The sequence below is a fragment of the Carettochelys insculpta genome, chromosome 32 (genome assembly GCF_033958435.1).
Source record: "Carettochelys insculpta isolate YL-2023 chromosome 32, ASM3395843v1, whole genome shotgun sequence".
NCBI classification, from domain to species: Eukaryota; Metazoa; Chordata; order Testudines; family Carettochelyidae; genus Carettochelys; species Carettochelys insculpta.
The window spans coordinates 5956570-5984239 of NC_134168.1; the positions used below are offsets into that span (position 1 = coordinate 5956570).

At 60.6% G+C, this 27670-nt stretch overlaps 4 protein-coding genes across 6 annotated transcripts in view; 1 reads left to right on the top strand and 3 right to left on the bottom strand.

Annotated features, from left to right (window-relative positions):
• Positions 1 to 2150: 2150 nt before the first annotated feature.
• Positions 2151 to 9014, bottom strand: LOC142004626 (cathepsin G-like). Its single transcript, XM_074982244.1, has 5 exons — positions 8951 to 9014; positions 7793 to 7940; positions 6956 to 7091; positions 3699 to 3950; positions 2151 to 2297 (listed from the first exon to the last, which is right to left on the bottom strand). The coding sequence occupies exons 1-5, from the start codon at positions 9012 to 9014 to the stop codon at positions 2151 to 2153; spliced, it is 747 nt and encodes a 248-aa protein (XP_074838345.1).
• Positions 9015 to 10219: 1205 nt separating this feature from the next.
• Positions 10220 to 14833, bottom strand: LOC142004627 (granzyme B-like). Its single transcript, XM_074982245.1, has 5 exons — positions 14776 to 14833; positions 13445 to 13592; positions 12179 to 12314; positions 10490 to 10750; positions 10220 to 10369 (listed from the first exon to the last, which is right to left on the bottom strand). The coding sequence occupies exons 1-5, from the start codon at positions 14831 to 14833 to the stop codon at positions 10220 to 10222; spliced, it is 753 nt and encodes a 250-aa protein (XP_074838346.1).
• A 2898-nt stretch (positions 14834 to 17731) lies between these two features.
• EMC4 (ER membrane protein complex subunit 4) lies at positions 17732 to 23948 on the top strand. The gene is made up of 6 exons (XM_074982071.1): positions 17732 to 17851; positions 19118 to 19203; positions 20728 to 20842; positions 20939 to 21092; positions 23244 to 23404; positions 23492 to 23948. The coding sequence occupies exons 1-6, from the start codon at positions 17747 to 17749 to the stop codon at positions 23525 to 23527; spliced, it is 657 nt and encodes a 218-aa protein (XP_074838172.1). The 5' UTR covers positions 17732 to 17746; the 3' UTR covers positions 23528 to 23948.
• A 136-nt stretch (positions 23949 to 24084) lies between these two features.
• Positions 24085 to 27670, bottom strand: part of SLC12A6 (solute carrier family 12 member 6) — a 31642-nt gene continuing 28056 nt past the window's right edge. For all 3 annotated transcript variants that reach the window (XM_074982069.1, XM_074982068.1, XM_074982070.1), the window contains 7 exons: positions 25656 to 25851; positions 25402 to 25571; positions 25181 to 25312; positions 24982 to 25089; positions 24705 to 24889; positions 24381 to 24514; positions 24085 to 24299 (listed from right to left, as the gene is read on the bottom strand). In XM_074982069.1, coding sequence (XP_074838170.1) covers positions 24208 to 24299; positions 24381 to 24514; positions 24705 to 24889; positions 24982 to 25089; positions 25181 to 25312; positions 25402 to 25571; positions 25656 to 25851 — 1017 coding nt within the window. In that variant the 3' untranslated portion in view covers positions 24085 to 24207. The remainder of the gene's footprint in view (positions 24300 to 24380; positions 24515 to 24704; positions 24890 to 24981; positions 25090 to 25180; positions 25313 to 25401; positions 25572 to 25655; positions 25852 to 27670) is intronic.

Genomic DNA, 27670 nt, shown 5'->3' on the forward strand with positions numbered 1-27670 from the left:
CTGTGCCTGGCACCCTTATTTCGATGTGTGCTACTTTGGCGTGTAGACGTTCCCTCGCAACGCCTATTTCGATGTGGTGCCGCGCAACGTCGAAGTTGACCATCGACGTTGCCAGCCCTGGAGGATGTGTAGACGTTATTCATCGAAATAAGCTATTTCGATGTTGGCTTCACGTGTAGACGTAGCCCTTGACCTCTGAGGACAAGAGAAGAAGCAGTGGGCTTAAACTGCAGCAAAAGAGATTTAGGCTGGACATTAGGAAAAAGTTCCTGACTGTCAGGGTGGTCAAACACTGGAATAAATTGCCAAGGGAGGTTGTGGAACCTCCATCGCTGGAGATATTTCAGAGCAGGTTAGATCGACACCTATCGGGGATGGTCTAGACGGTGCGTGGTCCTACCATGATTGCAGGGAACTGGACTCGATGGCCTCTTGAAATCCCTTCCAGTTCTAGTGTTGGATGATTCGAGGACAGCACCGTCTCCCAAAATCACTTCCAGTAGTGTGGGCCTATAAGGTGTGCGATTCTCAGTCTTCCCCCGCTAGCCAGTGCCCACACCTCATAGGGAAGAAAGAGATGAAATCCTGGCCTCACACTGTATGTGTGTGCGGGTGGCTGCAGAGAGAGTTACAGACAGAGCTGTGGCTGTATGGGGACAGGTGGATGGCCGTGGGAGAGGGAGAAAAAGAAAGATATGGGATGGGGATAGATAGACACGTAGATGGATAGATACAGTGTGTGGGGCTGGATAGATAGATAGATAGATAGATACTGTGTATGGGGATAGATAGGTAGATATGGTGTATGGAGATAGACAGATAGATAGATAGATTGGTATGGTGTATGGGGATGGATAGATAGATATGGTGTGTGGGGATGGATGGATAGATAGATAGATAGGTACGGTGTATGGGGATAGACAGATAGATAGATAGATATGGTGTATGGGGATGGATAGATAGATAGATATGGTGTATGGGGATGGATGGATAGATAGATAGATCCAGTCTGACCCAGGCCGAGCTGTACACCCACCAGGAAGTGGGGGCCGCTGTTGTTACAGCAGGTGAATTCCTGCTGGGTCAGTATCTCTAGGATGGAAAGGAAGAGAGTAGAGACAAGAGGGGCAGACACGGGGCGAGCTCCAGGCAGTGGGGTTCGGGTCGGACGCTGACAGATATCCAGACACACACGCACAGGGAGGTTGCCGCATCAAGTATCTTATTGCCCCCCAGGTGGCTCGTGATGAGTGGAAAGATGTTTCACGAGGGCTTCCTCACAAGCCACTGGGCACAAGGATGGTGCAGATCTGGCTCAGCAGGAACTGAAAAGGGCAGGTACAGGACCTGGCCTGGTACTGCAGGAAGCAGAGAATGGATGGCTCAGGGTGGGAATGGGACAGGGGGACTTTCCCCTCTCGATGGCTCTGGCTCCTCAATCAGATTTTATTTGGCTACACCCTGTAGGGCAGGGATGGGCAAATACAGGCCTGTGGGACGGCTCCGGTTCCCTAGGGTTGGCCCCGATGGGCCACTAGTATATTTAACTCTGCCTTAGCGATATGGGCGATCACAGCTCCCATTGGCCACGGATTGCTGCTCCCGGCCAATGGAAGTAGCAAGAAGCGGCGTCCCGGTCCGCACCACTTCCTGTGGCTCCCATTGGCTGGGAACGGCGAGCCACAACCAATAGGAGCTGCAATCGCCCATACCTGAAGAGGCACAGGCGCATATAGTGGTTGCCGCCCACCAGGGATAACCTTGGTGAACCACCATGATTGTGGAATCTCCTGCCCTGGAGCAGGTTAGATACACATCTAGCAGGGATGGTCTAGATGGTGCTTGATCCTGCTGTGGGAGCAGGGGAGGTCCCTTCCGCTTCGAGCGTTCGATGATTCTGTGATCTGCTACAGAGGGAATCTCATCCCTGCCCTAGAATCCCAAGCGATAGGCCAAGAACTCCGGAGACACGCAAGGATTTTATCCCAATAGCTACGGGCATCGTCCCCCAACCCCCAATTCATTGTGAGACCGACCAGTTCGGAGCCTTTTTCTCAGAGTAATGAAAGGAATCTGCATTTCACATGCAAAGCCGCGTGAGAACATGGGAGGTCAAGCTAAGCAAAGAGCCAGGAAGGCGGATGTCTCCTTCAACTCTGGTTCTTCAGGATGTTCTGGATCCAGGGAACGAATTTGGAGAGTCTTGTGAACACGCTTGGCCCCAACCAATCATCATCAACGTACGAAACGATGCCCTGGGCCACGCCCTCACACACCAATGGGCCACCAGAATCACCCTAGGGTTAAGAGTAACCACAGTTATATCATACACCTCTCTAGCACAACTTTTCGTCTGCAGAGCTGATTGCATCACAACACAGAAGGTTTCTGGATTTGGGAAGAAATCCATCTTGTGTAAAAACCAGCGTTCCTTCAACTTTGGCTACTTTGGCAAAAACATTTGCTGTTTCCTTTTCATTTAGGAAGCATTAGTAGGGTTAGACAGAGTTTGGTAGAGTTAAAACACAGCTATCTCTCTGTTACTATTTGGAAGAGTTAGGTTTGGGTTGATTAGCAGTTGCAATGGGTGACATTCAAGGCAGGTTGGTTTTATGTTGGGTAGAATTGGGTAGAACATGTTGAACTATCTATCAGTGGTTATCCACGTCAATGGCCTATAGTCCAAGCTGTAGGAGTGGAAGAGGCTTACTACTACTACAACAATTTGATAAGAAGTAGGTGGAGAAAAGTATGGGCAAAGTTCAAGACAAGGGTGTTGGGTGGACATGGACAGGACCATAGTGGAGTTTAGTAGAGAATGGGTAGTGTTGGGTAGAGTTAGATTTGGGGCAGTTGTGCAGGACAGGAGTTAAGTGTGATAAAAACTGGGTAAGGATCATGTTGGATAATGTTTGAGATTAAGGAAGACTTGAGTACGGTTTTGCTGCACGTCAATTGAGCTTTGGCTAGCATTAGGTTGGGCTGTGCTGGGTTGTGTTGGGCAGACCTTGAGTTTGAGTAGGTTTGGGAAGAGTTATATAGGGTAGGGTTTGAGTTTGAGGTAATGTTGGTAGTTCTGTGTTAAGGTGGGTTTTGAGTTTGGGGTAGGGTTGATGGTGTTTATTAGGGGAGGGCTGAGGTTGGTTGTGTTGGCCATAGTTTGACTTAGGGTAAGATTGGTAAGGTTCTGTTGGCCATTGTTGGACTTAGGGTAGGATTGCTAAAGTTGGGTTGGCCACAGCTTGAGTTACAACAGGATTAGTAGGGTTGTGATGAGTGATGCAGGAGTTGAGCTACGGCTAGGCTTGAGTTGTGGAAAGGGACTGAATTCAGGGTCACGTTGTATTGGGAGGTTGGGTTCATAGTAGGGCTGGGGAGATTTCTTATGCAGAGGCAGTTTGAGTTTGCAGTGCGGTTTAATTAGGGCTATGCTGGGTGGGGATTGAGATGAAGAAACGTCAATGACCATTAAGTATCCTGCCCAAGCAAGGAGAAGCTGTCCAGAGCTGGTCCCACACTTAGCTTCTCTCTCTGGCTCAATCGGATGTCTGCAGCCACAGCCCATGTCCCGAGCGAGGCTAGGTTGGTGGGGGAATCTCTGTGCGGTTAAATACCTAGCCATGGAAAGCACCACCCCATTCCCTCGCAGAACTGGCCTCCAGGAACCCAAGGATCATCCAGGTCAGCAGAAGACTTACCCGATAAGGTAATTTCTTAAGGCCGGGCTTCCCCACACACAGCATCGTTGAGGAGTTGTATGCCAGGTACTCATCACACTTGTCATCCTTCATGACTTCCAGGTCCACCTCATGGAGAATGTCAGTTCCTGAGTTCCGGTCCGTCCGACCCCACCCGGCCACGCTGCAGTTGGATCCCAGCCTTACCCTGGACTTGGCATTCGGCAGGGGGATGAGTCGCACCCACTTATTCAGCAATGCGCTGCGTGAGAGCTGGTATTGATGGGAGGGAAATGGAGATCCACGTCAGCTCAGGGATCAGAGCTGAAAGGACCCAGCATGTCCCAGCAGAGGAAGAGAGATTTGTCCAGCACAGGAAAGTAAATTCATGGGAGTGGGGCAGGGATGGGGGTGGTACCTACAGCAGTGTGAGGTCACTGGGGGCGGGGTGATGGGAGGGGGTGGTACCTACAGCACTGTGAGGTCACTGGGGGTGGGGTGATGGGATGGGGCGGTACCTGCAGCAGTGTGAGGTCACTGGGGGCAGAGTGATGGGATGGGGGCGGTACCTGCAGCAGTGTGAGGTCACTGGGGGCGGGGTGATGGGATGGGGCGGTACCTACAGCAGTGTGAGGTCACTGGAGGTGGGGTGATGAGATGGGGGCGGTACCTGCAGCAGTGTGAGGTCACTGGGGGCGGGGTGATGGGATGGGGCGGTACCTACAGCAGTGTGAGGTCACTGGGGGCGGGGTGATGGGATGGGTTGGTACCTGCAGCAGTGTGAGGTCACTGGGGGTGGAGTGATGGGAGGGGGTGGTACCTACAGCAGTGTGAGGTCACTGGAGGCGGGGTGATGGGAGGGGGCAGTACTTACAGCAAGTGAGGTCACTGGGGGCGGGGTGATGGGAGGGGGCGGTACCTGCAGCAGTGTGAGGTCACTGGGGGTGGGTTGATGGGATGGGGCAGTACCTACAGCAGTGTGAGGTCACTGGGGGCGGGGTGATGGGATGGGGTGGTACCTACAGCAGTGTGAGGTCACTGGGGGTGGGTTGATGGGATGGGGCGGTACCTACAGCAGTGTGAGGTCACTGGAGGTGGGGTGATGGGATGGGGCGGTACCTACAGCAGTGTGAGGTCACTGGGGGCGGGGTGATGGGATGGGGCGGTACCTACAGCAGTGTGAGGTCACTGGGGGTGGGGTGATGGGAGGGGGACGGTACCTACAGCAGTGTGAGATCACTGGGGGTGGGGTGATGGGAGGGGGCGGTACCTACAGCAGTGTGAGGTCAGTGGGGGCGGGGTGATGGGATGGGGGTGGTACCTGCAGCAGTGTGAGGTCACTGGGGGCGGGCTGATGGGATGGGGCGGTACCTACAGCAGTGTGAGGTCACTGGGGGTGGGGTGATGGGAGGGGGACGGTACCTACAGCAGTGTGAGATCACTGGGGGTGGGGTGATGGGAGGGGGCGGTACCTACAGCAGTGTGAGGTCACTGGGGGCGGGCTGATGGGAGGGGGCGGTACCTACAGCAGTGTGAGGTCACTGGGGGTGGGGTGATGGGATGGGGTGGTACCTACAGCAGTGTGAGGTCACTGGGGGTGGGGTGATGGGATGGGGGTGGTACCTACAGCAGTGTGAGGTCACTGGGGGCGGGGTGATGGGATGGGGTGGTACCTACAGCAGTGTGAGATCACTGGGGGCGGGGTGATGGGATGGGGGTGGTACCTACAGCAGTGTGAGGTCACTGGGGGTGGGCTGGTGGGAGGGGGCGGTACCTACAGCAGTGTGAGGTCACTGGGGGTGGGGTGATGGGAGGGGGCGGTACCTACAGCAGTGTGAGGTCACTGGGGGCGGGCTGATGGGAGGGGGCGGTACCTACAGCAGTGTGAGGTCACTGGGGGCGGGCTGATGGGAGGGGGCGGTACCTACAGCAGTGTGAGGTCACTGGGGGTGGGTTGATGGGAGGGGGCGGTACCTACAGCAGTGTGAGGTCACTGGGGGTGGGTTGATGGGAGGGGGCGGTACCTACAGCAGTGTGAGGTCACTGGGGGCGGGCTGATGGGAGGGGGCGGTACCTACAGCAGTGTGAGATCACTGGGGGTGGGGTGATGGGATGGGGGTGGTACCTACAGCAGTGTGAGGTCACTGGGGGCGGGCTGATGGGAGGGGGCGGTACCTACAGCAGTGTGAGGTCACTGGGGGTGGGTTGATGGGAGGGGGCGGTACCTACAGCAGTGTGAGGTCACTGGGGGTGGGTTGATGGGAGGGGGCGGTACCTACAGCAGTGTGAGGTCACTGGGGGTGGGTTGATGGGAGGGGGTGGTACCTACAGCAGTGTGAGGTCACTGGGGGCGGGCTGATGGGATGGGGTGGTACCTACAGCAGTGTGAGGTCACTGGGGGCGGGGTGATGGGAGGGGGCGGTACCTACAGCAGTGTGAGGTCACTGGGGGTGGGTTGATGGGATGGGGCGGTACCTACAGCAGTGTGAGGTCACTGGGGGTGGGGTGATGGGATGGGGGTGGTACCTACAGCAGTGTGAGGTCACTGGGGGCGGGCTGATGGGAGGGGGCGGTACCTACAGCAGTGTGAGATCACTGGGGGTGGGGTGATGGGATGGGGGTGGTACCTACAGCAGTGTGAGGTCACTGGGGGCGGGCTGATGGGAGGGGGCGGTACCTACAGCAGTGTGAGGTCACTGGGGGTGGGTTGATGGGAGGGGGCGGTACCTACAGCAGTGTGAGGTCACTGGGGGTGGGTTGATGGGAGGGGGCGGTACCTACAGCAGTGTGAGGTCACTGGGGGTGGGTTGATGGGAGGGGGTGGTACCTACAGCAGTGTGAGGTCACTGGGGGCGGGCTGATGGGATGGGGTGGTACCTACAGCAGTGTGAGGTCACTGGGGGCGGGGTGATGGGAGGGGGCGGTACCTACAGCAGTGTGAGGTCACTGGGGGTGGGTTGATGGGATGGGGCGGTACCTACAGCAGTGTGAGGTCACTGGGGGTGGGGTGATGGGATGGGGGTGGTACCTACAGCAGTGTGAGGTCACTGGGGGCGGGCTGATGGGAGGGGGCGGTACCTACAGCAGTGTGAGGTCACTGGGGGTGGGGTGATGGGATGGGGCGGTACCTACAGCAGTGTGAGGTCACTGGGGGCGGGCTGATGGGAGGGGGCGGTACCTACAGCAGTGTGAGGTCACTGGGGGTGGGTTGATGGGAGGGGGCGGTACCTACAGCAGTGTGAGGTCACTGGGGGCGGGCTGATGGGAGGGGGCGGTACCTGCAGCACCATGATGTCATTGTTGTAGGTCTCTTTGTCGTATTCGGGGTGGGGAACCCAGCGGCGTGCGGGTATTTCCTGTTGACTTCGTTCCCGGTTCCTGACGTTATGTGCTCCCAGCATGACCGTGATCTTGCTGTGAAAACCAAGAGGGGCGTTCAGTGGGCTGGAGCTTATGTGAGCGGAGGACGGGCGCATGTGGGCCGCATGGAGGGGCCCCTGCAGGCTGGGGCGCTCGGGGCCTGATCTCTGCTCCTGCTGGAAATGTCGATACACCACAGCACGCTGGGCCCTTGCTGGCTCAGAGATAAGGCAGATGGGGTCCCTTCCCTCTAGGAGCATCAGCTGTAGTTCAAAGCCCCTGTCCAGTGGGGTTCAGCCCCCAGGCCTTCTCTCCACCGGCTCCTTGTGCTGCTTCCTGAGGTCCCCAGCTCCCCTCTCCCTTCCTGACCCCGGTTCCCAGCTCCCCTGCACCCCACTGAGCCCCACCCCGGCTACATCCAGACAGGGGTCTCTGCCCAGCTCAACCCCAAGCTAAAGCCCTGCAGAGGCCGTCACCCTTCCCTGCCGCCATCTGGTCAATGGGCCAGTCCCATGTTGGGGTCCCTGGCTGTAGCCCCATTGATGTACCCAGCACCAAGTCTGCGCCATGGGTTGCGGAGACCCCTGGAGACACGCCGATGCCCCCACAGCAGATCAGGCCTCTGGGCTGTGCTCTCCCAGCCCGTCCTACTCACTGCTCCACCCCTGCGACCTATGACAGCACTAGGGCTCCAGGCTCCTCCATCACCTGCTAGCCCTGACCTGCCCCGACGTCCTCATCACAGACCCACTTACCGTCCCCGGCAGTGAGCGGCCGTCAGCACGAAGTTTGGCTTCACCAGGAACCCTCCACATTTCTTTTTGCCCTTTTCGTCATGTATTTCCAGAAAGGCCATGTAGCGCCTGGAGTGGGGCTTGGCTTCCCGGCCCCCGATGATCTCACCTGGGGGATGGAGGTCATTGTGTCTGTCTTCTAGGCTGGGTCCGACCTCTCTCCCCAGCTCTGCCCCAGGCTGGACACAGTGGACACAGGCCTGGCCTTGGTGGTTGGAGAACCGGTGTCAAATGGTGTTGTAATCACACTGCCTTGGGTTAATGGTTTGGGGACCAGCGGCACTCAAGATGAGGCCAGGCTGCCCCGAGATCCTCCCCTAATTCAATGCTGCGCCCTTTGTCCTGCTGGTCTTGTGAACGTCGTGTGTGGAGGAAGAGGGAGAGAGCTTTTACGAGGTCTTCTCCCCTTTCTCAGACCTCTCGCTCGTCACTGAGAACCATCTCCAGATGAGGTTCAGGAGACAGAAAGTCTGCGTGGATGGACATCCCCACCCGTCCCGTGACCCAGATGGAAATTTTTCACTCCCGTCCTCTTTCCCACCCAGGAAGGGCCACATCCATCAGGAAGTGATCCATTGGAATCGGACTGGTCGGCCATCAACAGACTCGCGAATAGAACGGCGACATGCGGACGCCCTATTGGTCGTCGAGCGAGGGTCCATTGAATTACGCCGACACACGGCTGAGATGACAGCTGGTCTTCTGTCTCGGGGGAACCAGACTTGGGACGCAGCTGAGTGACCCTGCGGGCCAGAATCTTACAACATTGGAGACCAGAGGTATGTTCCCAATGTCAGCAAATTATGAACGTTGGCATGATCCCTCCCAAGCCACGTTCCCTCTCGTCTTTCCCTTGTGCGGCTGTCTCCACCCGTAGCCCGAATAAATTTTGTGACGTCTGTGAACGGGCACCACCAGGGGACACCAGACACCTATCTGCAGGTTCACCAGCTGAGCAATCAGCCCCGATTGGCCGCAGCAATGCACAAATGTAGCCCAGTCCCATACAAGGGATGAACACATGGGTAGAGATGTGGCAAGCCCTGGGTACCAAGCAATGAACACCTCCCTTGCAGAAACTCCAACACCGCATGGGGCCCCGATCCCAGCTGTACTCACCACCCTGAGCCCCGGGGGGCAGGAGAAGGGCCATGGGGAGCAGGAGGTAAATCCGGACCTGCATGTTTGGAGGCAGAGCAGGGCTGGTGCATCTCCCTCAGATCTGCAGACTTTATAGACGCAGCTTGGGGGCCAGGAAACCTCAGGTCACCCACACGCTTGTTTCAACGCAGGGCTCGGGTGTCTCTGTTTCCAACCACAGCCAACCACACGGGCTGGGGGGAGAAGAATTTGTGCAACAGCCCGATAGCTGGGGGTCCCGGCGCAGCTGTGTGGATGACCCACCACTGGATGGAGAAGAAGGGAGGCGTCTAGCAGGATCCAGGGCTGATCTAGGTGCTGGCTCACAGCTGGACACATCTGGGGCTCTTGCTTACCTGGGCCTGTCCTCACCCAGCTCCTTGCCTGTGTCTCTGCGGTGGAGGGCGGTGGGTGACCGTGACTGATCTCCGAGGCAAGTGGGACCTTCGTCATGGTGGCCCAGTTGTGCAGCTCCCAGGTCTGAGCCCAGGGACTGCCCACCGCACTCGATAAATTGGAGGATTGGGCCAAAAGAAATCTGATGAGGTTCAAGAAGGAGAAGTGCAGAGCCCTGCCCTGGGGACGGGAGAATCCCAAGCATTGTTAGCGACTGGGGACCGACTGGCTAAGTCAGCTGAAATGGACCTGGGATTACAGGGGATGGCCAGCTGGAGATGGGCCCAGGAATGGGCCCAGATGTGGCCTCATAGCTTCTCTAGATCTGCTGGAAATGCTCCTCCTAACACACCCCAATATGCCGGTGGCCTCCTTGGCTCCAGCCTCTCCTCCACTGTCACCCCCAGGATGTTTGAGGCATTCACCAAAACCAGGGAAACTAAACTAAACGAATTCTTCGCCCGCCAGAACGAATCTCCAGCGCTTGAGACCTTCCGGTGCAGGCTGGCAGGCCGTCTGGCCCCTTCTTTGGAGAACCACAGAAAGACAAGGCAGCTGAGGCGGTCGATTTTATTGGGCCGGGCTCTCTCTTCCGCCTCGTCCTTCTAATAATCTGGGGCCCAGCTGCCCCTCTTTAACACTGACCCCTCCAACTTCTGACCGGGCCTCTTGCAGGTTCTAAAATAATCCACATCAGGGAGAAGGAACAAAACCCTATTTATTGACCAGCATTACCCTCGGCCCACCAATGTGCTGGCCGAGCTGCAGACACAGATGTAGCCCTTGAGAGCTATGTGAGGAGTGCCGCGCCCATTTTACAGCTGGCAAACTGAGGCAGGTGCCCGGCCTAGGTTAACCCTGCAGCTTTCTCATGGTTTTCTTGATCCAGGGGACGTACGCCGAGACGCTGGTGAACACCCTGGGAGGGGACCCGTCGTCTTTGCCATACGAGACGATGCCTTGAGCTGTCCCGTCACAGACCAAGGGGCCCCCGGAGTCGCCCTGTGAAATAAACCCCAGGTGGTATCAGCGCTTCTTCAGGTTGTCCCTTGGGCCGTCTCGAGGGCTCACCACCACTGTGCCGAGCTGTGAGGACACGTCCAGGCCATGGGGGATGCTCACCTGGTAGGATGATTTCTCCACTTCCCAGGGGTCGCCCACGCAGAGCATGGAGGAGGGGACGAAATGATGGTAACGCTGGCACTGGTCCGCACCGAGCACCTTCAGGTCGACTTCCTGCAGAGTGTCGGGCAGGGAAGACCCCCGGGGCCGAGTGCTGCCCCATCCCGCCACATTGCAGACGTCCCCAGGCAACACCTCCTCGCCGTCCTCAGGCAGCCGGAGGGGCTGCACAGCCTCCGTCAGCCTCGCCTTCCTCTTCAGCTGCCAGGAGAGAGGGGAAGGTGAAACCCCACGGGGAAAGCCCTGGGCTGGCAGCCAGGAGACCTGGGCTGTGGTCCTGGCACTTCCAGTGCTCTTGGGCAAATCACGGCCACACGCCGCGCCTCGGTTTCCCCACCCGTCCCTTGCCTGTTCGCAGCGGGAGCCTTTTGGGGCCAAGCTTTGCCCGACTGTGTCTGCAAGGGATAGCGCTACGGGGTCGCGATCTCAGCCAGGGTCTGAGCAGCGTCTGGCATGACAGGGTCCTGATTTTCTTCTAGGTGTCACCGTAACACACCTAACTTTGGGATTTTCTTGCGGGGGAAATCAAGGCTTTGCACAGGTGAGAAAGTCTCCCCCCCTGTATCGGAGGGGACACGATCCCTACCCCGTGTGTGTGCGGATGAAGTCCCCAGGGGAGATCCTTTTGATGAGGTTCTGAATTTTTCTCATTAAAAAAAAAAAAATCTGAGGCAAAACGAACCCATTTGGAGATTTAATCTTCCTCCCTTTTCTCTCTGAGCTTTTTTCTTGCAACGAAAAGCAAAACAGGGAACAAAACAGAGAACCAAGTATGGGAATTCGGGTGTGGGGAGGGGGCGGGAATCTCCACATACACCATGTTTTCATAGTTACCATAGACAGACAAGGGCGAGAAAAACGACTTAGGTTTGTTTTTACGTCTTTCCAATCTACACCTCGTTCACAAAAATAAAGAAGAGGAAGAAAAAAAATTCTGTCTCGCTTCCCCTAACCTTCCTGTCGTTTATCTCTCACTGAGCCCTGGAGGCAGGGGAGTAAAGTGGAAATTTTCTCCAGTATTTCCAGTTTTGTCAGTTTGATTTTTTTTCATGAGCGCAGTTAGGCAAAAACTAAGTTTCCTCATAAAAGGCGCTGGGCTTTGGACAAGCTCCTCACCGTGATTACATCGCGCCAGGTGCTGTACGTTATTGGGTTTATTATAGGAGCGGGTAGGTGCGCCTCCCTTCTGGCTAAGGACCTCCTGGTGCCAAGTACGACACAAGCACAGGCCAACACGAGAGTTCCCGCCTGAGAGAACTGCCACTCGCAGGCTGGGTCGACACTACAGAGCTTTATCGACCGAATGGCCCTTCTGTCGACATAACCCAGGGAGTGGCCACACACCTCAAGCATTCTGTCGACAAAGTCTCAACAAAACCCTGCATTTTCCTCGACAGTATCATCCCTCAAAAATTCAAGGTGTAACAATCTCTGGGCAAAGTACTGTGGGCAAACCTGCAGTCCAGCAGCTTTCTGGCGACAGAGCAAGTCGCTGGCTGTTCTGTCGAAATTTCCCTGTCGACAGTAACTTCCGCTTCCAGTGTAGACACAGCCTCAGAGAGGAGGCACCAGGAGAAGACAGAAAGACTGATGGAGGGGGTGGCACAGGAGTAAATCAGTCCCTGGTACCTTGAGTAGCATAAGGTCATTCTCCCATGTCTGGTTGTTGTATTTCTCATGGGGGATTCTCCGCTGGACGACCAGGCGTTGCTGACTGTGCTCTTCCTTGCTCACATTGTGAGCTCCCAGATACACCACAATTTTTCTGGCAAGGCAGAACGTTGAGGCTGGGAACGGCATAAGACGGGACACTCCCAGCTCCCTCCCCAAACCCATCCCTGCTGGTCCAGCCTTCTTGGGTGTTCAGCTGGGACCCAGAAGCTGAGATTTTCAAAGCCACTAAAAGCAGCTGCAGTGAAACTGTTACCTACAGCGGGTGTGTCATCAGTAGGGTTCAGAGTTAACATCTCCAGGGACCTAAGTGAAGGTGGAGCTATTGTTGTCAAATCATGGAAGGGAGTTACCGTACAGCAGAGTGGTAATGTGCATGAGGAGGACTCAGGAGATCTGAGTCTATTCACAGGCCTGGTGGATGACCATCGACAAGTCACTGCTCTGTGGCATGCCTCAGTTTCCCCCTCTGTAGAACTGGGATTTACACATTTCATGGACAGAAGGGACCACTGTGATCATCAACTCCAACCTCCTTCTCTCCGTTCAGCTAAATAAACTGAGCTCCTGGAGTTTCTCACTTTCAGGCAGACCTTCCAACCTTCTAATCCTTCCCGCGGCTCTTTTTTGAACCCTTTCCTCGTGTATCAATATCTTTCCCAATGCTGGGCTGCAGAACAGACCCCCAACGGTCACCCCTGCGGTAGAACAACCTCAGTGCACCTACCCAAAATGCTGATATTTAATATTCCATCATTAGGGTTCAGAGTGAACGCATGTGTGAGCAGGATAGAGGCAGGGCTGTCACTCCAGGCTGTGTGTGTGGACATAACTCGAAGTTCTGGGGTGGTGTTTTCTCACCATGTTGGGGAACTGGACAGCCTGGTCCCAGTGGAGCACATCATAGCATCATAAAACACTAGAAGTGGAAGGGACCCTGGGTCAGGAGGTCTAAATCTCAGCCGCAGAGTTCTTCCCCTCCCTGTCTTAGAGAGGACCAGGAGGTGTTAGTAAAGTGGGGAACTTAAGGATATCTCACACAGCCCGTTAACTCTGAACCCTACTGATGAAACGATCAGCACATACCTGCCTGTTATTGGACACCCAGGTAAATGTTTCCACCTATTCCCCAGGGTCAGAAGGCCACAGGTGATGCCTCTTTTGAGGATTTCCCAAGAGGCAGCAGCTTTGAAGGTGGGGCGGGATCCAGCAACAGGCGCTTACCCCTTGTTACAATGTGCAGCCGTCAGCACAAAGTCCTGTCGGATCAGGAACCCTCCGCACCTGCCAGGCCCTGACTTCGTGGTGAGGTTGAGAAAGGCCATGTAGGGTTTGGAGTGGGGCTCAGCTTCCATCCCCCCGATGATCTGCCCTGGCGGAGATAAGCCACACTGGGGTCGGTGCGATGTCAGCCTCTTGGCTGGTTAGAATCACGGAATCCCAGGGCTGGAAGGGACCTCAGGAGGTCATCGAATCCAGCCCCTTGCCTAAAGCAGGATCAACCCCAACTAAGTCATCCCAGCCAGGACCTTGTCCAGCCAGGACTTAAAAACCTCCAGGGATGGAGATTCCACCACCTCTCTAGGCAACGCATCCCAGTGCTTCACCACCCTCCTGGGGAAGTAATGTTTCCTAATATCCAACCTACTCCTGTAACTTCAGACCAGTGCTCCTTGTTCTGCCATCCATCACCTCTGAGAACAGCCTCTCTCCATCCTCTGTAGAGCCCCCTCCAGGAAGTTGAAGGCTGTTATCAACTTCCCCCTCAGTCTTCTCTTCTGCAAACTAAATAAGCCCAAATCCCTCAGCCTCTCCTCATAGGTCATGTGCTGCAGCCCCTGAATCATTTTGGTTGTCCTCCCTGGACCCTCTCCAATGCCTCCCCATCCTTTCTATACTGGAGGTCCCAGAGCTGGACGCAATGCCCCAGATGCGGCTTCACCAGTGCCAAATAGAGGGGAACAACAACCTCTCCAGATCTGCTGGAAATGCTTCTCCTAATGCACCCCAATACGCCGTTGGCCGTCTCGGCTACAAGGACCCACCGTTGACTCATCTCCAGCCTCTCATGCACTGTAATCTCAGGTCTGTTTCTGCTTTGGCAAGGCGGTCCCCAGCCTATAACACTTGGGCGTCTTCCATCCCCAGGGCAGGGCTCTGCACTTCTCCTTGGTGAACCTCCTCAGATTTCTTTTGGCCCAATCCTCCAATTTATCCAGGTCAACGGATCCACCCACCTCCCTCGCTTAGTGTTATCTGCAAACTTGCTGAGGGTGCAATCCATCACCTGCCCCGCCAGGAAAAATAGGAATGGGTTGATCTTAATTATGAAACAGAGCTTCACTATAACGACATTATAATTACACAGCTGGGCCGTAGCAAGGTTTCACCTGGTGGCCTTGAAGTTCAGTGGAGCCAGATTTCACCGGGATGGACTGTAGACTTGTGAGTTGCATCCCTTTAGGGCTGGTCCTGTCTGGGAGAGAAGCGTCTGGCTCTGGGGAGAGATGAGCTAACAGCTACCACCCGCTGTCCCCGATCCCCTCCGTACTCACCAGCCAGAGCCCCGGCGGGCAGGAGAAAGGCCAGGGGGAGCAGGAGCAGAAGCTGCATTTCTGAGCCGCCCAGAGGGTAGGTCTCTGACTCAGCCCTGGGGGATTTATAGACCCAGCAAGTCACTCTGCCGCGAGGCAGGTTCAACCACAGCCAAGCACGGGGGCTGGTGTCAGGGGGGGCAGGCCGAGCGTGCTGGGTCCTCGCACAGCTGGCTGGAGAAGACCCCAGTGGTGATGTGACCAGCTGGGTCCTGGGCTGATTCAGGAGGTGGCGGGGAGCTGGGCCCACCTGTTACACCCCAGGCGGGCTCAGCTCCCTGCCTCTGTCTCTGCGGTGTGGGCTGCGGGTCACGTCTGGGCTCGCTGGCGGGTGGGAACGGGGCCCTTTCTTCTTTCACAGGGTGGCTCGGCGGGGGCAGCCAGCCACCCAGATCACACCAACTGCAGGCAGGGGGGGTTCTTGGAAGCCCACCCCCGTCGGGGTCTGTAGCCTCTGGAAAAGGATGTGTCAGTTTGGGGACCACCATGCAGCAGGGAGCTCAGTGTGTGCAGCAACAGGGGGTTATCACGCAGCAGTCAGGACTCCTCGACCCCCCTACTCTAAGCACGAGCCCCCACTTCCTGCCCAGAGCTACTGAGAAGTCTGGGCTCCCAGCCCCCTCCGATCTGACCAGCAGCCCCCACTGCCCTCCCAGAGCCGGGGAGAACCCAGGAGTCCTGGCTCCCGGCCCCTGCTCTAACCACCAGCCCCCACTACCCTCCCAGAGCCGGGGAGAACCCAGGAGTCCTGGCTCCCAGCCCCTGCTCTAACCACCAGCCCCCACTGCCCCCCCCAGAGCTGGAGAGAACCCAGGAGTCCTGGCTCCCGGCCCCTGCTCTAACCACCAGCCCCCACTGCCCTCCCAGAGCCGGGGAGAACCCAGGAGTCCTGGCTCCCGGCCCCTGCTCTAACCACCAGCACCCACTGCCCTCCCAGAGCTGGAGAGAACCCAGGAGTCCTGGCTCCCGGCCCCTGCTCTAACCACCAGCCCCCACTGCCCTCCCAGAGCCGGGGAGAACCCAGGAGTCCTGGCTCCCGGTCCCCCTGCTCTAACCACCAGCCCCCACTGCCCTCCCAGTGCTCCCTGCTGTTGGGAGGGGACCCCAGGTGTTAGGTGGACCTGGGGGAGGGGCACAGATGCACCCAACCCCCACCCTTTGTCTTGCAGCCCTTTGTCGCCCCTTGCAGTGGGGAGGGCGGGGGGGTCAAGGCGGTTTCCCGGCACAGGAGCATCCCTAGGTGGGAGAGAAGACACTGAACACCGCCCAGACCCGCCTCACCCCCGGCCCTCGTGAGCGCTGCCCCATCGCCCGGCCGGACCCCGACACCTTCTCACAACCCTGCGCTGGAGGCCCTCACCCGCAGCCCCCCAAAACCCCCGCTCCTCCGCGACTCGCCCCACGCCCCATCCGCTCCAGCCAGCCTCCCTCTCGATCCCCCCCGGCCCCACCGGCTCCCTGAAAAGCCCCCGGCCTCCCCTCGAAATCCCCCCACAGCCTCTTGGACTCCCCCACCTCCCCTTTAATTAACTCCCCCACTGCCCCTTTAATGCCCCACGTCCCCTTTAATTAACCCCCCACCTCCCCTTTAATTAACTCCCCCACCGCCCCTTTAATGCCCCACCTCCCCTTTAATTAACCCCCCCACCTCCCCTTTAATTAACTCCCCCACCGCCCCTTTAATGCCCCACCTCCTCTTTAATTAACTCCCCCACCTCCCCTTTAATTAACTCCCCCACTGCCCCTTTAATGCCCCACGTCCCCTTTAATTAACTCCCCCACCGCTGCTTTAATCCCCCACCTCCCCTTTAATTAACTCCCCCACCACCCCTTTAATCCCCCACCTCCCCTTTAATTATCTCCCCCACCTCCTCTTTAATTAACTCCCCCACAGCCCCTTTAATGCCCCACGTCCCCTTTAATTAACCCCCCACCTCCCCTTTAATCCCCCACCTCCTCTTTAATTAACTCCCCCACAGCCCCTTTAATGCCCCACGTCCCCTTTAATTAACTCCCCCACCGCCCCTTTAATCCCCCACCTCCCCTTTAATTAACTCCCCCACAGCCCCTTTAATGCCCCACCTCCCCTTTAATTAACTCCCCCACAGCCCCTTTAATCCCCCACCTCCCCTTTAATTAACTCCCCCACAGCCCCTTTAATCCCCCACCTCCAATTTAATTAACTCCCCCACCGCCCCTTTAATCCCCCACCTCCCCTTTAATTAACCCCCCCACCGCCCCTTTAATGCCCCACGTCCCCTTTAATTAACTCCCCCACCGCCCCTTTAATCCCCCACCTCCCCTTTAATTAACTCCCCCACAGCCCCTTTAATCCCCCACCTCCCCTTTAATTATCTCCCCCACCTCCCCTTTAATTAACTCCCCCACTGCCCCTTTAATGCCCCACCTCCCCTTTAATTAACTCCCTCACCGCCCCTTTAATCCCCCACCTCCCCTTTAATTAACTCCCCCACAGCCCCTTTAATCCCCCACCTCCCCTTTAATTATCTCCCCCACCTCCCCTTTAATTAACTCCCTCACTGCCCCTTTAATCCCCCACCTCCCCTTTAATTAACTCCCCCACAGCCCCTTTAATCCCCCACCTCCCCTTTAATTAACTCCCCCACAGCCCCTTTAATCCCCCACCTCCCCTTTAATTAACTCCCCCACAGCCCCTTTAATCCCCCACCTGCCCTTTATTTATCTCCCCCACAGCCCCTTTAATGCCCCACGTCCCCTTTAATTAACTCCCCCACCGCCCCTTTAATCCCCCACTTCCCCTTTAATTAACCCCCCCACAGCCCCTTTAATTAACTCCCCCACAGCCCCTTTAATCCCCCACCGCCCCTTTAACTCCCCCCACAGCCCCTTTAACTCCCCCGCGGTCCCTGAGGAGTGGGGGGCGGGGCGGTTGGGGGCGGGGCGGTCCGAAATGTTTCCCAGCCTCGCTCTGGCCCTGTCCCCAGCGAGCGGAAGTGACGCGCGCCCCGGGGCGGAAGTGGGACCTTGGCGACCGGGGAGCTGCAGCGGCCGCAGGGTGAGGGGGCTATAGGACGCCGGGGTCCCTGCTGGCTGGCGGGGTGGGGGGGGGCTATAGGACGCCGGGGTCCCTGCTGGCTGGCGGGGTGGGGGGGGGCTATAGGACGCCGGGGTCCCTGCTGGCTGGCGGGGTGGGGGGGGGGCTATAGGACAGCGGGGTCCCTGCTGGCTGGCGGGGGTGAGGGGGCTATAGGACGCCGGGGTCCCTGCTGGCTGGCGGGGTGAGGGGGCTATAGGACGCCGGGGTCCCTGCTGGCTGGCGGGGTGGGGGGGGGCTATAGGACGCCGGGGTCCCTGCTGGCTGGCGGGGTGGGGGGGGCTATAGGACGCCGGGGTCCCTGCTGGCTAGTGGGGGTGGGGGGGCTATAGGACGCCGGGGTCCCTGCTGGCTAGTGGGGGTGGGGGGGGGCTATAGGACAGCGGGGTCCCTGCTGGCTGGCGGGGTGGGGGGGCTATAGGACGCCGGGGTCCCTGCTGGCTGGCGGGGGTGGGGGGGGGCTATAGGACGCCGGGGTCCCTGCTGGCTGGCGGGGGTGGGGGGGCTATAGGACGCCGGGGTCCCTGCTGGCTGGCGGGGGTGGGGGGGGGCTATAGGACAGCGGGGTCCCTGCTGGCTGGCGGGGTGAGGGGGCTATAGGACGCCGGGGTCCCTGCTGCCTGGCGGGGTGAGGGGGGGGCTATAGGACAGCGGGGTCCCTGCTGGCTGGCGGGGTGAGGGGGCTATAGGACGCCGGGGTCCCTGCTGCCTGGCGGGGTGAGGGGGGGGCTATAGGACGCCGGGGTCCCTGCTGGCTGGCGGGGTGGTGAGGGGGCTATAGGACGCCGGGGTCCCGGCTGGCGGGGGTGGGGGGGGGGCTATAGGACGCCGGGGTCCCTGCTGGCTGGCGGGGGTGGGGGGGGCTATAGGACAGCGGGGTCCCTGCTGGCTGGTGGGGTGGGGGGGGGCTATAGGACGCCGGGGTCCCTGCTGGCTGGCGGGGTGAGGGGGGGGCTATAGGACGCCGGGGTCCCTGCTGGCTGGCGGGGTGGGGGGGGCTATAGGACGCCGGGGTCCCTGCTGGCTGGCGGGGTGAGGGGGGGCTATAGGACGCCGGGGTCCCTGCTGGCTGGCGGGGGTGGGGGGGGCTATAGGACAGCGGGGTCCCTGCTGGCTGGTGGGGTGGGGGGGGGCTATAGGACGCCGGGGTCCCTGCTGGCTGGTGGGGGGGCGGGAGCGGCAGGACACCTGGGTTTCCGGCCGGGCCTCTGACTCTCCCTGCGGCAGGCGGCGATGGGGACCCCGCTGGTGGCCAACCGGGGCCGGCGCTTCAAGTGGGCCATCGAGCTGAGCGGCCCGGGCGGCGGGGGCAGGTAAGGGGCTGGCGGCGGGCGGGGGTGCAGAGGGGCTGTGCCCATTGGCTGCCCTCTGAGCCCCATATCAGCCAATAGGCGCCGGGCCCGTCCCCCAGCAGCGCTCTCCCGTGGTGCGTTATGTGCAGCCGTTCTTCAGCTGCCCTGTCCTGCCCCAGAGCTGGCTGCACTGTGGTGCCAGGAGAGTCAGCCCCCAGGCAGCGTTATATGCTGCTGTTTGGTCCCTGGCTGCACTGCCCTGGAGCTGGCTGCATCTCAGCCCCAGTAGAGCTCTCCTGGGTGGCGTTATGCATGGCTGTCTCTCCATCGTGCCCCAGAGCTGGCTGCATCGCAGTACTTGGGCCGCCAGCCCCCAGGCAGTGTTACATGCTGCTGTTTGTTCCCTGGCTGCACTACCCCAGAGGTGGCTGCATCTCAGCCCCAGTAGAGCTCTCCTGGGTGGCGTTATGCATGGCTGTCTCTCCATCGTGCCCCAGAGCTGGCTGCATCGCAGTACTTGGGCCGCCAGCCCCCAGGCAGTGTTACATGCTGCTGTTTGTTCCCTGGCTGCACTACCCCAGAGGTGGCTGCATCTCAGCCCCAGTTGAGCTCTCCTGGGTGACGTTATGCATGGCTGTCTCCCCCTGTTGTGCCCCAGAGCTGGCTGCAGCGCAGTGCTTGGGCCGCCAGCCCCCAGGCAGTGTTACGTATTGCTGTTTGTTTCCTGGCTGCACTTCCCCAGACCTGGCTGCATCTCAGGCACAGTAGAGCTCTCCTGGGTGGCGTTGTGTGGCTGTCTCCCCCGTCGTGCCCCAGAACTGGCTGCACCACAGTGCTAGGGTAGCCAGCCCCCAGGAAGCGTTATGTGCTGCTGTTTCGTCCCGGGCTGCACCTCAGCCCTAGTAGAGCTCTCCTGTGTGACGGTCTCCCCTGGTGTGCCCCTCTCCCGTCGTGCCCCAGAGCTGGCTGCATCACAGCGCCAGGGAAGGCAGCGTTACATGCTGCTGTTCGGTCCCTGGCTGCACTGCCCCAGAGGTGGCTGCATCTCAGCCCCTGTTGAGCTCTGCTAGGTGGTGTTATGCGTGGCCCTCTCCCCCCCCCCCCCCCCCGTCATGCCCCAGACGTGGTTGCATCTCAGCCCCAGTTGAGCTCTGCCAGGTGGTGGTATGTGTGGCCGTCTCCCCCTGTCATGCCCCAGAAGTGGCTGCATCTCAGCCCCAGTTGAGCTCTGCCAGGTGGTGTTATGTGTGGCCGTCTCCCCCCGTCATGCCCCAGAAGTGGCTGCATCTCAGCCCCAGTTGAGCTCTGCCAGGTGGTGTTATGTGTGGCCGTCTCCCCCCGTCATGCCCCAGAAGTGGCTGCATCTCAGCCCCAGTTGAGCTCTGCCAGGTGGTGTTATGTGTGGCTGTCCCCCCCCCCCCGTCATGCCCCAGAAGTGGTTGCATCTCAGCCCCAGGGGAACCTGCCAGGGTTACGTGTGGCTGTTCCCAAACTGTCCTGCCCCAGAGCTGGCCACACACTGCCTGACTCTCCCTCCTCTCCCAGGGGCCGCAGCGACCGGGGTAGCAGCCAGGGTGAATCCCTCTACCCTGTGGGCTACTCGGACAAGCAGGTGCCCGACACCAGCGTTCAGGAGACCGACCGCATCCTGGTGGAGAAGGTAGGGCCGGGCCGGGATCGCCTCGGACACCTGGGTTCTTTGGGGGGCGGTGGGCAGGCCCCAGGCCCCCCCTGACGCCTCTGCTCCCCCCACCAGCGGTGCTGGGACGTGGCGCTGGGCCCCCTGAAGCAGATCCCCATGAACCTCTTCATCATGTACATGGCCGGGAACACCATCTCCATCTTCCCCACCATGATGGTGTGTATGATGGCCTGGCGCCCCCTGCAGGCCCTCATGGCCATCTCCGCCAGTGAGTATCTCCCCCTGCGGGGCCCCACGGCCACCCGCTGCCCCCTGGGACCTTCTCCCTGTCCCACTGCCGGCATTCCTGGTCCCCTGGGACCTTCTCCCTGTCCCACTGCCCCCTGCCGGCCTTCCTGGTCTTCTCTGCCACCGCCCTCCACGACCTTCTCCTTGTCCCACTGCCCCCTGCTGGCCTTCCTGGTGCTCTGCCCCCTGCCCTCCCCTGGGACCTTCTCTCTGTCCCACTGCCCCCTGCTGGCCTTCCTGGTCCCCTCTGCCCCCCGCCCTCCCCCTGCCCCGTAGGACCTTCTCCCTGTCCCACTGCCGGCATTCCTGGTCCCCTGCCCCCTGGGACCTTCTCCCTGTCCCACTGCCCCCTGCCGGCCTTCCTGGTCTTCTCTGCCACCGCCCTCCACGACCTTCTCCTTGTCCCACTGCCCCCTGCTGGCCTTCCTGGTGCTCTGCCCCCTGCCCTCCCCTGGGACCTTCTCCCTGTCCCACTGCCCCCTGCTGGCCTTCCTGGTCTTCTCTGCCACCACCCTCCAGGACCTTCTCCCTGTCCCACTGCCCCCTGATGGCCTTCCTGGTCCTCTCTGCCACCGCCCTCCCCTGACCCCTGGGACCTTCTCCTTGTCCTACTGCCCCCTGGGACCTTCTCCCTGTCCCACTGCCGGCATTCCTGGTCCCCTGCCCCCTGGGACCTTCTCCCTGTCCCCCTGCCCTCCCCCTGGGACCTTCTCCCTGTCCCACTGCCGGCATTCCTGGTCCCCTGCCCCCTGGGACCTTCCCACTGCCCCCTGCCGGCCTTCCTGGTCTTCTCTGCCACCGCCCTCCAGGACCTTCTCCCTGTCCCACTGCCCCCTGCTGGCCTTCCTGGTGCTCTGCCCCCTGCCCTCCCCTGGGACCTTCTCCTTCTCCCACTGCCCCCTGCCGGCCTTCCTGGTCTTCTCTGCCACCGCCCTCCAGGACCTTCTCCCTGTCCCACTGCCCCCTGCTGGCCTTCCTGGTGCTCTGCCCCCTGCCCTCCCCTGGGACCTTCTCCTTCTCCCACTGCCCCCTGCCGGCCTTCCTGGTCTTCTCTGCCACCGCCCTCCAGGACCTTCTCCCTGTCCCACTGCCCCCTGCTGGCCTTCCTGGTGCTCTGCCCCCTGCCCTCCCCTGGGACCTTCTCCTTCTCCCACTGCCCCCTGCCGGCCTTCCTGGTCTTCTCTGCCACCGCCCTCCAGGACCTTCTCCCTGTCCCACTGCCCCCTGCCGGCCTTCCTGGTCCTCGGCCCTCCCCTGCCCCCAAGGACCTTCTCCCTGTCCCACTGCCCCCTGCTGGCCTTCCTGGTCCTCTCTGCCACCGCCCTCCCCTGGGACCTTCTCCTTGTCCTACTGCCCCCTGCTGGCCTTCCCCTTGTCCCAGTGCCCCCTGCCGGCCTTCCTGGTCCTCTGCCCCCTGGGAGCTTCGCCCTCTTCCAGTGCCCCCTGCCGGCCTTCCTGGTCCCCTGCCCTCCCCTGCCCCCTGGGACCTTCTCCCTCTCCCCCTGCTGCCCTTCCTGGTCCTCTCTGCCCCCTGTGATGGAGTGGGGGGGGTGCATGTGTGAGTCAGGCTGGGTGTCTGAGGCAAGCAGCAGCTCCCAGTGGCTAAGGATGACCCTGGGGCTACAACTGGCAGGTAACACCTCTGCCCTGAACACAGAGCAGGGAGGAGCCGAGCTGGGTTTGAATCGGGGGCGGCAGTTAGGGGCTGGGGAAAGAGGAGCTGGAAGGCAGCCAGCCTGAGGAGGGGGAAGCTACACCCCAGAGGGGCACCCTCGGGGTCCTCTCCCCCGGACGGGTTGGAGGGACTGTCTCTGGCTGCTGTACTGTTGCTTCTGTGAGAAACTGGGCAGCTGTTGTACCTGCTAAGTGAGAGTCACTCCTGCCAGCAGACGGGGTGCAGTGCAGGGGGACCCCTGAACCCCATCACACCCCCCGCCCTCCCCCTGCCCCCCAGGACCTTCTCCTTGTCCCAGTGCCACCTGCCGGCCTTCCTCATCCTCTGCCCCCTGGGACCTTCTCCCTGGCCAAGTGTGCCCCCAGCCGGTCCTTGGGATCCCCTCCACCCATACCTATGTCGCACTCTGCTCCCCTGATGGCTCCTACCTCCCCCGACTGACTCTCCCCCCACCAGCCTTCAAGCTGCTCGAGAGCTCCAGCCAGAAGTTCCTGCAGGGGCTGGTGTATCTGATCGGGAACCTGCTGGGGCTGGCTTTGGCCGTCTACAAGTGCCAGTCCATGGGGCTGCTCCCCACCCACGCCTCCGACTGGCTGGCCTTCATCGAGCCGCCCGAGGTGAGGGGAAGGGCTGGGCCTTGGGGTGGGGGAGCTGGGGGCAGGGCTGGGAAGCACTGACCTCCCTCTCCTCTCCTCTCCTCGCAGCGGATGGAGTACACGGGTGGGGGCCTGCTGTTGTGAGCCTTCCTGCGGAGACCCAGCACTCCTGCCCTGCAGCCACACGCGCGTATAAAATTTTATTCTTTCCATAATTCTGGTACAAAGCCAAAAAAAACCAAAACACAAAACCCCTTCTGTTCCCCCCGCAACACTGTGAACTGGGGCCTGACCCCCAATAAATTAAGCTCCCCCCCACCCCCAACTTCCGCTCCGAAAGAATGCTGCAGGGGGAGAGAAAATTGGATTTGTCTGTTTCAAGGCTGCCCTGGAGACAGGGGGCCTAGAAACCACTTTTTCTGCTGGCCATGATTAGAGCTGAGAGAAGGGGAGGGAGAGAACGCTGGGGGCCCCCCTTGCTGCCTCCAGCAGCCCCACTCCTGCAGGGTAAGCCCCCTGGCCCTGAGGGAGGAGCGCACGTGAAATAAAAGTTAAGCCACCTGTGCGATGAGGTGGTGGTGTCTCAGCGGCCTGCAAGAGGGGCAGTGGAGGTTGGATGGGGGGGTGGCTTTACAGGACCCCAAAGGGGGGTGGGTAAGGGGCCCAGAGCCTGGACCCCCAAACAAAGCAAAGCAGCTTTGGCACTGCCTGGAGATGGGGCCCCCCCAGGGACCTGTCCCTGCCTCAGTGGGTCTGCTCCCCTTGTCCCTTTGGTCTTGCTCCCCTAGAGCCGGGCCACACCCCTTCCGGCCGGGAGCAGCGCTCTAGGAGTAGATGGTGATGACTTCGCTGCCGCCCCCCCGCACCAGCAGCACACGCTCCAGCCCCTCGGTCAGCACCTCCAGGAACTCCATATCTGGGGGGGGATGAGTCAAGGAGCCAAACCAGCCAGCCCCTCACCCACACTCCTGCTTCCCCCCCCCCCGCAGAAGGATACAGTTCTCGTCCCCCGCTGGGTTGCGGGGCGGGCCGGGCATGTTGAGCAGAACCAGCTTGGCCTCGTGGGACTTGTTGACGATCACCTCGTTGAGCTTGACAGCCGTGTGCATGCGACGCACGTTGGACTGGTCCCTGCAAGCGGGGCGGGGGCGGTCAGAGTGGGCTCCGGGGTGCAGAGCAGACAATGGAGGTGACTCCAGCACTGCCCCCCGGTGGACAGGGGGTGAAGAACACGGCCCAGAGGGGACCCGATGATGGCCCAGGGTTTGGAGACCACTGGGGCATCTCCACGCCAGATGATGGGACGTGGGGGGTAGCTTACGGCTTCATGTTGAGCAGGTCCTGCACCCCCTCGAACGTCCTGGCCTTCTGCCCGCGCGTGGCCATGTACTTGTCCTTGGTCCAGGTCATGTGCACCTTCTCCTGGTAGGTCTCCGTCTCCTCGTCGTCGTCGGACCCGATGCTGGTCAGGCGCAGCATGGAGTTGCGGTCCTTCACCAGCTGGGCCTGCGGGGCAGCTCGGAGGATGAAGGGGCGGTGGGTCCCGAGGCAGGGGGAGCCGCCGCCCACCCCCACCCACACCCCGGGCCCCCCCTCACCTCCCGGTCACGCTCCGTCTTGGAGAGCCGCATCTGCCGCAGCATCTGGGAGCGCTGCTCCATCATGAGGGTCCGCTCGTAGGTGTAGGCCGAGATGTCGCTGTCGTGCTGTGGGAGGCGCAGGCGGGGTGAGCGGAGACCAGAGGAGGCGCCTGCTGCCGCAGCACCACCCCCTTCCGCTCCCGCCTGCGTCTCTCACCATCTCCACCACCTCCACCTCGGCCTCGATGCGCAGGTGGTACAGGAAGGTGGCCAGGTCCTTCTTCATCTGGATGCTGTTGTCCTCCAGCTGGGCCACGGTGAAGATACGGATGCTGCTTTTACGCCACACCTGGAGGGGAACCAAGCGGTGGGAGGGGGCCATCTGCCCAGGCCTGCCCCCCCAGCTCCTCCCCCTGCCATGCCCCACTCCCCCCACACCTTGTGCTGCTTCAGCAGGAAAGGCAACAACATCAGCATCCCCCCGTCGTGCACGATCCACCAGACATCGATGTGGCCGTCGGCAAAGGGCTCCGCGTTGCCTGGGTAGAAGGCGACGTTCTTGGCCACCAGCAGGGCCAGGTGGGCAGCCGTGGTCACCCGGACGGTGCCTGCGGGGGACAAGAGGGGAGGCTGGTGGGAAGCGGCAGGGGAAAGGGGGAGGGATCCTGCCCCCCGCCTGCTCCCCAACGTACTGATGAAGGTCTTCCAGGCCCGGGCGTCCTCGCTCTGCCGCCAGGCGTTGGGCCAGCCCATCACCACCGTGTTGTGCTTCATGCCGCCCAGGCCGCAGGACTGGATGAGGTGGGAGATGCCCTCGCGCACCTTGGCCGCCACCACCAGCTGGCAGAAGCCCTTCACCCGCTCCATCTCCATCAGGTGCTTGATGGTCTGCAACACACCGGGGGGGGGGCGGAGCTGGGTTGGGGTGGTCCGGCCCATCAAGTACCCATCATGAGCAGACTGGGACCTCAAGAACCATGGGCCACCCCCTCGCTCCCTGGCTGGAGCTATTTCAGAGCTGCTCTGGTAGACACCGACCAAGGATGGGCCAGATGGCGCTTGGTCCTACCACAAAGGCAGGGAACCAGACTCCATCCCTCGAGCTCCCTTCCCGCTCTGATGTCCCCTGAGCCTGTCTCCGAGCTAACACCTCAACCAGCTCCACCGCTGGGCTTGGCCAAGGTGGGCCGAGCGTATTCCACGCGGGGTGGAAAAGCTCGCGGGACGTCCTCGGCCCGCCCTGGTTTGGATGGGACGGCTCATCTCCAGCCCTTGGGAGTGCTTGCTTCCGACTGCAGGACCGCCGCGCCGGGCCTCAGCCACCACTGCCAGGCATTGGCTGCTGCCCCCGCCCAACCATCTGGGTGCTGGGGGGCTCTGCGGCCTCATCGCTTTGAACCATCTTCTTCATGGCCAGCTGAGGGGCAGGGCTGCTCTGGGGGGCAACGTTCTTCCCAAGCTCCCTCGGGGAACTCGAATTGCGGTTGGGGGGCCAGTCCTGTCCCCCAGCTAAACCCAAGTCCTGCACCTGGGAAACGTGGAGCTCCATTGGGAAGGGAGGTCCTGGGTGGGGGAGCTGAGCCGTGGGGCAGGGATTGCTAGTGGCCAGCCAGAAGGACCGAGGGGAGGGGAGGGGAGGGCCGGGCCGGCCTTGGTCCACCTGGAGTGATGCTCCAAGCATGAAGGACGCTGTTGCTACCTAGCCTGGGCAGGCTGCAACCCCAAAAACCATGGAGAACGTCCCCCCTCTCTGTGGTGGGAGGACCCCAGAGAGCTAGAGCTGCCCCCCAACTTCCCCTGGCTGGGGGAGCCAGACCCGAACTGGGGCTTCCCCCGGGGCAGCAGAATGGTGGCCCCCGGGGCAGCCGGCTCCTGCCCCCCAGCAAGGGCACCATGCCCCCTTTGGGAGGGCCGATAGGGTCACCCTGCTGAAGCAGGACTCAGCCCCTCAGGCCGTGGCAGAGACCCGGCAGCACCACAGGGAGGCAGCCTGAGGCCTGGGGAAGGGGGAGTGTGAATTAACGGGGTCCCCCCGGGGTACAGCTGGGTGTGTCCCCTTCCCCTTGTGTGCTTGAATTCAGCCCAGGCGCTGGCTGCTAGGCCTGAGGCTGGGGACAAGGAAACGACCCCCACAGAGCCCTGGCCCATCTCCGACCACTAGGCGGCACTGCTCTCTGAGGCAGTACAGAGCCCAGGAGTCCCAGCTCCCAGGCTCCTGCTCTAACCACCAGCCCCCACCACCGACCCCCCAGAGCCGGGAGAGAACCCAGGAGTCCTGGCTCCCAACCCCTGCTCTAACCACCAGCCCCCACTACCCTCCCAGAGCCGGGGAGAACCCAGGAGTCCTGGCTCCCAACCCCTGCTCTAACCACCAGCCCCCACCACCGCCCCCCCAGAGCCGGGAGAGAGCCCAGGAGTCCTGGCTCCCAACCCCTGCTCTAACCACCAGCCCCCACTGCCCCCCCAGAGCCGGGAGAGAACCCAGGAGTCCTGGCTCCCAACCCCTGCTCTAACCACCAGCCCCCACCACCGCCCCCCCAGAGCCGGGAGAGAGCCCAGGAGTCCTGGCTCCCAACCCCTGCTCTAACCACCAGCCCCCACCACCGCCCCCCCAGAGCCGGGAGAGAACCCAGGAGTCCTGGTTCCCAACCCCTGCTCTAACCACCAGCCCCCACCACCGCCCCCCCAGAGCCGGGAGAGAGCCCAG

Excerpts from the sequence above, each read along its gene's own strand:
- LOC142004626 (XM_074982244.1), bottom strand. The coding sequence starts at position 9,014 with ATGCAGGTCCGGATTTACCTCCTGCTCCCCATGGCCCTTCTCCTGCCC. Across the intron at positions 7,092-7,792 it reads GCCGCTCACTGCCGGGGACG|CAAGATCACGGTCATGCTGG; the intron begins GTAAGTGGGTCT and ends TGGTTTTCACAG. Across the intron at positions 2,298-3,698 it reads TTAAGAAATTACCTTATCGG|GGTGATTCTGGTGGCCCATT; the intron begins GTAAGTCTTCTG and ends TCTTAACCCTAG.
- LOC142004627 (XM_074982245.1), bottom strand. The coding sequence starts at position 14,833 with ATGCAGCTTCTGCTCCTGCTCCCCCTGGCCTTTCTCCTGCCCGCCGGG. Across the intron at positions 12,315-13,444 it reads GCTGCACATTGTAACAAGGG|AAAAATTGTGGTGTATCTGG; the intron begins GTAAGCGCCTGT and ends CTGCCTTGCCAG. Across the intron at positions 10,370-10,489 it reads TGGAGAAATCATCCTACCAG|GGCGACTCCGGGGGCCCCTT; the intron begins GTGAGCATCCCC and ends TTTATTTCACAG.
- EMC4 (XM_074982071.1), top strand. The coding sequence starts at position 17,747 with ATGTTTCCCAGCCTCGCTCTGGCCCTGTCCCCAGCGAGCGGAAGTGAC. Across the intron at positions 17,852-19,117 it reads GGAGCTGCAGCGGCCGCAGG|GCGGCGATGGGGACCCCGCT; the intron begins GTGAGGGGGCTA and ends TCCCTGCGGCAG. Across the intron at positions 19,204-20,727 it reads GGCCCGGGCGGCGGGGGCAG|GGGCCGCAGCGACCGGGGTA; the intron begins GTAAGGGGCTGG and ends CTCCTCTCCCAG.